The 7,876-nt window shown below is 30.6% G+C and overlaps 1 protein-coding gene across 1 annotated transcript; it reads right to left on the reverse strand.

Annotated features, from left to right (window-relative positions):
• Positions 1-1,107: 1,107 nt before the first annotated feature.
• On the reverse strand, positions 1,108-5,241 carry LOC109810478 (aquaporin SIP1-2). Its single transcript, XM_020373952.3, has 3 exons — positions 4,771-5,241; positions 3,505-3,777; positions 1,108-1,565 (listed from the first exon to the last, which is right to left on the reverse strand). Exons 1-3 carry the CDS (start codon positions 5,083-5,085, stop codon positions 1,410-1,412), a joined length of 744 nt encoding a protein of 247 aa, XP_020229541.1. The 5' UTR covers positions 5,086-5,241; the 3' UTR covers positions 1,108-1,409.
• Positions 5,242-7,876: the final 2,635 nt, after the last annotated feature.

Consider the following 7,876-nt stretch of genomic DNA (forward strand, 5'->3'; position numbering starts at 1 on the left):
AATTTTAATTCTGATTAGAAAATAACATCAACCACACCTAACATACAATAATTAAGTTTCATCTTTTATATTAAAAAAAAGTGCATGTAAGAAAGCAATTCACAAAGTAGCAATTTTACAAAGTATATTAGATAACGCTGTAAGTGTTTGATGTGACAATGTATGTTGTCCAAAAGGCATTTTGAATAAACACTTGAAATCGGGTTTTTCTTTTCTTCCTTCTCAAACGAACAACTCTTCCTTTTAAAAGCTTCCAAAAAGAGACGTTGAGAAAGGATATTTCCATTGTGAAAAGGACGTTATGTTTTCTCATCTTTATGTCGCTAGTTAAAATATGTAAGCATATTGCTCAACATATCATGGTATGGATACTTTTATTTGAATACATTATTGTAAAAGTATTACACTAGATACTTTTGATAAAAACATTCATCAGACAAACTATATTAAAACGCACATTGGGCACCTTGATTTGAAAATGCAAAGACTAGACCCTTCATTTAAAACATTTGATTTTATCTCTATTAAGATAAAGATCAATAATACCATAAATGCATAAACTAGTTTGGTTAAAATTATAATTTTTCAAAACTGAAAAAAAAATATTAATATTTACTTTTTAAAAAAATATATGTAATTTTATATTTCTATAGACAATATCACTTTTGATATCATTTTATTTATAAACACTTTTAATCTCAATTCACCTATTTTTTAATTACTCTTTCGTCCTTTTTTAAAACTAACCACTAATTAGTCTTCACGTTTCTTTTTTCTGTGTGTCATAACAGTAATTGTTATTTAAACATAATTTAATATTTCATCCTATTATTATCTAGTTTGTTATATAATATGCACTAAATGAATAAAATCAAAGCTTATTATGTTTTTACCTTATCATACTTGTTACATTTCCTATCTTATTATGTCATTCTCACCAGAGGGACTCTTAAGCTTCTACATCAAACATGAAAAGGTTTCAATTTTGAAACAACGCAACATATATGCAAACACGCTTGGTTGAAAAATAAAATAGACATTCCAATGCACGTTTACAACGGCACCAAATTTTGCTTTTGCAGCTTTCAAACCACAAAAAGACTTGGATTTTTGCCAGAAAGGAATAGCATTACTGTGAATCATATCAGTATCCAATCTAGATATTAAAAGTCTACATATTTCTTTTTAAAGTGGATACCCAATTATGGGCCAAACACAACCTACTAATTTAACACCAACATTTTCACATCTGATTTTGCACTTAAAGAAACATGTTCAATTATAAGTTGAAAAATATTCAGAAACAAGCGAGATTGAAGAAGAAATTATATATAAAGTAAAAGGGGTTTCTTAATGCAGTAGCATGGTGCTTAACAATTGACATGAAGAACCAAATCTACTATCCCTCTTCATGCTTTCTTCTGTTTTACTTCTGGTGGTGGTGGAGGGAAGATAGCTCGGAACAGCCAAGCAGCCAATATTGCTCCAGTGAAGGGGCAAATCCAGTATACATAGAATTGGTCCCATGTGTTGTGCAAGTTGTTCATGTATGCCCAACCAAAGGCCTACAGAGACAATAATAACCAATAATAAAGTTATTCATTGTCAACTCTTAAGTCTGAAATTAACATCAGAGGATTCAAGAAATGCATATAATATATGCACATATATAAACTACAGGAACTTCAACGAATAATCAATAGGAACATCAAAGAAATGAGTTATAATTCAATGATCAACAACAAATTCTTATTTTAAGAAGAATATTTGTAGTCAAACTTTGAAATGTTCATCTTGACTATTTCATATCAAGCCACTAATTATTTTTATCTGATTCCATATTTCTGTACCTGCTTAGTTGCCTTTTTTTTCATTATATTCAATTTCTGATTGTATAATAATCCCTGCGTTCAAGGGATCCTATCATTATTGTATTTTAAATTCTGATTATCATAAATAAAGGGCTGAGGATTCATTCTTCTCAAACATTCTGATTATTCTAAGTCTGATATTCAAGTCTTCTCGATTATTTATATTCGTACTAGAAACAATATTAAATACGGTAAGACAGTTTTCATGTCATATAAGGAGATACATTTCAACCATAGCTCACTTTGACATTCTTCTTTTACGGGTTAAATCTCGTGAGGGCACCACTAATATAGTAAGTCGATGTTATTAGTGTGTCCAGAATGAGATTTCACCCGATAATAGAGAGAGAATTGATAAAAAAATGTCAAAAAGTATTACTAGCATAGTATGGACATTTGAGGAGACCAATAGAAGCAATTAGAAGATTCGATCAAATATAGGTAAGCCCAATAATTAGAGGTGGGTGAAACCATTAAAATTGATTTAGATCTAAATGGCCTATGGGCATATTTGGATAAACTTTTCTAAAAGCATTTCTAAGGGGGAAAAAATAGGAAAAAAAATTGAAATAAACTTCTCTACAAATCATGTCATTTGATCCAAGTAATTGACATCACCTAGTAGGAAGAAAGTTATCCTTATTTATCAGCATTTCAAAGGAAGGAAGAAGGAATGCCTGAATCCACAAAAGGAAGATAATTTGTAATTTACTCAACAACAAAATCTTGTGGATACTGGATACCTCAATCTTACATATTGTCTGCTAACTCTACCCTCATCTGAAGGTCTGAATTATGTCCAGAATTTCAACGTTTTAAACTGATAGGTAATATCATTTTGATTGTAGTCAAAGCAACATCGAGGAAAACTGGCAAAAGTAGATATTCCTTATAATCGCAGCTATAATTTGATAGCTATCTGTAGAAATGCTTTGAAGCAGCTTTACCAAAGAAATCGTGATGGTTTCTATAAACTTGTTTGACATGAATGCCCTATGACACCCATTCCAGAGTTTTTTTATAAGACTAAATAACAGAATTTGACATATAAAAGAAAATAATATTACAAAGAGGAAAGGAAAAGATGACAACACCTAATGTTGCCATGACCTGATTTTTAAAAAGAAAAAAGAAAAAGAAGCATAATATCTCACAATCAAAGGCCAGGGGCTAGAGTTAAATTCCAGAATACTTGGCAGAACAAAGAAACCTTGGCAGAAATTGGTAAAAACAATTTACAATATAATGTTTCAAACTCAAAAATGCATATAAAAATCACTGAAAAAGAACACAAGAAAAGATGATAATTAAGTAAACCCCTAATTAGTCCTTGAAATTGTATAAGATGAATGACTTTTAACACCCGAGATTTTGAAAGCCATGTCATTCACTGCAGTACTATTTGGTACAAAATGACACTGGAAAATAAAGTAGAACAGGACTAAGATGAATGACTTTTAAAATCTCCGGGACTAAAATGTCCGGCCTATACAATCTGGATATAAAACTTCATTAGTTTACTCATCATAATTCAAATCACCCTAGAGACAACACAAAGGACAGATGCAAGAAACGTATATAATTCATGCTCAAAAAACAAAACTGACAAATGCAGAGAAGGGTAATCACTCACATTGGCAGGATTCATGGCTGGTCCAGTGTAGGCAGATCCAACCATGACCAAAGCTACGGTCGCTGTCGCCAGCAACCAAGTCTTCAATAAATTACTACGAGGGCCCTTGAGGATGATTAAGAGAACAGCAAAGGTAATCAAAAAAGTCAACACCCCTTCAGCCACAGCCCCAGTGTGCACGTCCACTTTCAAGGAAGGCCCCCCAATCTTGTGCCTGTATTCCGCAGGAATCACTTCCATAATTGCCATTGCTCCACCCGCAGCCCCAACCGCCTGTTCACAACTAAACCATCCATCAAACAGTCCTAACATAAACCAAGTCAAGTACCCATAACAAAACTCAGATGCAATTTCTTGTGTATTTTTTGTATGATTATCCTATCAAAATTGTTGTTTCAAACTAAGATGTAGTCTCTTAGAAACCTTTGGTGTTATTCACTAATCAGCATTATATTTTCAAACTTAGATGCAGTATTTTAGCTATCTTCTTTGCTATTCTCCCATCAAAAGTGAAGTTTCATATTGAACATTAAAAACAAAGCTTTATCAGGTTGATTACCGAGATGGAATTCTAATTCCGACTAGACTGCAGTACTAAAACACTGAGAATGTGTTTGGTTTTATGGTGGAAATCATGGGAATTAGTTTTGACTCAAACCGAACTTGATTTTGTAAAAATATAGATGTATAGAAATTGTCAAAGGCCTAATTGGATAAACTTTTCTAGAAATATTATCAAGAAGATAAAAATAAAAATAATGCAAAATAATTTATATAATTTCTCTCATGTTAACTTCTCCAAAGCTTTTTTCTTTTATAACTTACACTTAAACTAATTTTAGCTTATTGAGATTATTTTATTTTTTTTTTAAAAGAAAGCTTATTCAGAAGTTAATTTCACTTTATTTTTTTCTCTAATGGAAAAGTTTATCAGGAGCGATTAATCCCTAGCTTTCGTCTAGAGGATACCTGGTTTTCGCCAAAGTACTTGCTAGATAAAAGTTTTTTGCTCCGAAACATGGATTTAACTAAAAGTGATAAAAAGTATATTTTGCTTTGGGTTGAAAATACTCCACCAAGTTTCATGGTAAATTTGCTTTCAGGGTAAAAGCGAATCACTTTGCTTGAAAATCAAAGTCATATAAAGTCAATTTCGCAAGTCCAAACGCATAGTAACGGTAAGCAAGCTTTATCTTGGCACTGACCAGCACGAAAAGATGGAAAAGAAAAAAAAGCTGATCTGAAAAAGAGCCCTTTATGCTTTACCTGCGCAGGGAACCTGAGCGCCATTGAGAAGAGCGTGTCGGAGCCGAGACCAACGGCGTAAAAGGAGGCAGTTCCGGTGGGGTTGAAGCTGGCGCCACCGAAGGCATTGCCGATGACGGTGAAGAGAAAAACGAGGGCGAAAACGAGGGTAGTGGTGACGAGGAACGAAGGGTAGGGGAAGCCGTTGTAGGAGAGGTGCTGAAGATCAAGAGCCTTGGTTATGGCACTGGAAGCTATTCCCAACAGGGAGGAGCAGAAGACCCACATGAAAGTCAACACTGCGTCTCCAATCGCTGCTTTTATGGCACCCACCATTGTTTACTCTCTGTGTGTGTGTGTCTCTCTCTATGGAGGATTGAAGTGTGTGTTAATGTTTGTAGGAGAGAGTTAAGACTTAAGAGAAGATGGATGTTATTGTTTGGTGTCGAGGGAGAGTGTGTGTGAGAATGCGAGTGATTCACCTAATCACTGCAACTGGTAGGTGCCGTCCGACATGACCACCTCGACAACCTGCGATAACAGGTCACGCCCCCTTTCTTTTTGTTACCATTAACATTTTATTTTATTTTTGAGTTAATTACTTATACATCATTATCGGTATAAAATTATTTTATATTAATAATTAATTATATTTTTTAATAATATTATGTTAATTATTTATTTAATAAAATAAAAAATAATAATTTAAAAGATATAATTGATTATTAACTTAAAAAAATTTACATTAATAATATATAAATGATATTTTTTTAGTTTTTAGAGAAATTTTATGTTTCTCGTTCATTCCATTTTCTATGCTCTCTTCCTTGGAAAATAATCTTTGCATTAGGAAGAAAAAAGGTAGGTGAGAAATGTTATAGATGAAAATAGATTGGAAAAAAATAAAAATAAAGAAATAAGGAAAGTATAATATAAAATTTGTTTAATTTTAAAAATAAGTGTTTTTAAATAGGTATTTTTAAATTAAGAAATGGATAGAAATTATTTTTAAAAAAAATGTTTATTTTAAAAAAATTTAGACAAATATATTAAAAATAAAAATAAAAAGAGTTTTTGTTTTATTTAAAAGAATGCTGTTATATATTAATTAATTAATTAATTAATTAATTAATTAATTAATCAAATGGACTCATAATTGATTATGATAATTGATAATCGATGGTCAGCATCAAGAATAAACTTTTTGAAACAATTGACTAAAAAAAATCCGTTGTTTTAGATTTTAACACTAAGACAACCAACTGTGAATGCAAAATAATTGACTGTTTTAAACAATTAACTAGAAAATTGTTCATTTACTTAGTAGTTTGTAAAAAAAATAGTTTTTGTAATATTCTAAAAAAATTAGTTTTTGTAATATTCTAAATTTTCAATATAATGTTTAATTACATTATTAGATAATTTTAATATTCTCAATTTATTTTTTTTATATAACATTTAGTTGATTAAATAGATCTAAATAATACCTAATCATACTATTTTAATAATTTTAAATTATTTTAAATTTTTATTTTGTAAAAGTAAATAAATAAATGAACATTAATAATGATTAATCATTACGAAGTATTAATATAATAATAATAATAATAATAATCGATTTTTATAGAAAATTTTCTACTACAAGATTGTTTCATAAGAATAAGATAATGTTTATCTAAAACATTTAATCTAGAGTTACTAGCTCACGTAAATACGAAGTAACTAAAATATATATATATCATTAGAATTCAACTATTGATAATTATTACAAATTTTCCTATAAATAGGTATGGGTGGTGATCAGATTATGGGAAGGAATGAATGAATAAGAGAATATGAGAGAAAGTAAAAGAGAATTAAGAAAGAAGAGAGAGAAAGAAAAAGAGGAAGAAAAAATGGGAGAAAAATTTCTTTTACTCAATCTCATTTTTCTATTAAGGTGTGGAGATGAGACTTTTATTTTTTTAAAAAATTTTATATTATTTTAACTATCTACTTTAAATCATTTTTATCTATATTTATTTGGTGAGGTGTCTCTAACCTCATCTTACATGTTCAATATATGTTAATTTTAAGTTTAATTAATTAATTTAGTGTCTATAATTCATTTTGTTTAATTATTTTCTATTAATCTTAACTATCATTTATTGAGTTTAAATATATTTATAACTTTATTATCCAGTTATTATTATTTAATCAATTATATATATATATTTATATCTCTAAATAGTAAAAAACGTAAACTTTAATTCTTTATAATAAATTATTAATATGTTTGAATTAATTTGTAATTGGAGATTTAATTTTGAGGATTTAAATGAGTAAATATTTAAGGTGAAATATCCTTGTATTATTTGGTATCATGATTAAGTTCATTTCTCTTAACTAATTACCGCAAAAACAATTCAAATTTCTCCATGAAGTAAAAATCTAAATTGGTGATTAATAATAATATGCAAATATTTATATATATTCTTGATTAATTAATTTTATTTGATAAATGTTCTTGTGAGACCCGTCCCTCACTTCTCTCCCTCTCAACTCTCATCTCTCTACTCACTCAAAATTCTCTCTTCTCCTCACTATCTCTTCTGATTTCGGATTTCCTTTTCTCTTCTCCAAGCTGAAGCTGTGAGTGAACAAGGAGGTTCATTCTCTTAAACTTGAAGCCGTTCGGAGCTAGCCGTGTGCGAATTTTCTTCTTCTTCCCCATTTCTCTTCAAGGAGGCTCGGATCTTCGAACTGAGGTAAGGGAAGCTAGTTTTTGCGGATTTTGATTGTGAGCAAGTCCTAGAAACTCAATTGCTGGTTGATGATTGATGATTCTTAGTTGAGATAGCTGGAAAATGAAGTTTGGGAGTTTTTGGGGGGTTTTTGAGAAATTTTGGGAAATTCTTGATTTGTGGTTGCATGTACAAAAAGATGGTATTTTTGAACTGTTTGATGAAAATGTGGTACTTTGAACTGATTGCATGTGGAGTTTCCTGGTTTTTTTGCAGGTATTGAAGAGATTTTCGAAAATATGAGGTTTGCCGATGAAATCGCGCTGAGCGCAGTTCCTCACGCCGGGCGCGAGGCCATCTGAGGGTAGCATTTAGGCAAGCCCGCCGGGCGCAAAGATGTGTGC

Source organism: Cajanus cajan, chromosome 4, assembly GCF_000230855.2.
Source record: "Cajanus cajan strain Asha chromosome 4, NIPB_CcT2T_4, whole genome shotgun sequence".
Classification (NCBI taxonomy): domain Eukaryota; kingdom Viridiplantae; phylum Streptophyta; class Magnoliopsida; order Fabales; family Fabaceae; genus Cajanus; species Cajanus cajan.

Excerpts from the sequence above, each read along its gene's own strand:
- LOC109810478 (XM_020373952.3), bottom strand. The coding sequence starts at position 5,085 with ATGGTGGGTGCCATAAAAGCAGCGATTGGAGACGCAGTGTTGACTTTC. Across the intron at positions 3,778-4,770 it reads CGCTCAGGTTCCCTGCGCAG|GCGGTTGGGGCTGCGGGTGG; the intron begins GTAAAGCATAAA and ends AGTTGTGAACAG. Across the intron at positions 1,566-3,504 it reads CAGCCATGAATCCTGCCAAT|GCCTTTGGTTGGGCATACAT; the intron begins GTGAGTGATTAC and ends TTGTCTCTGTAG.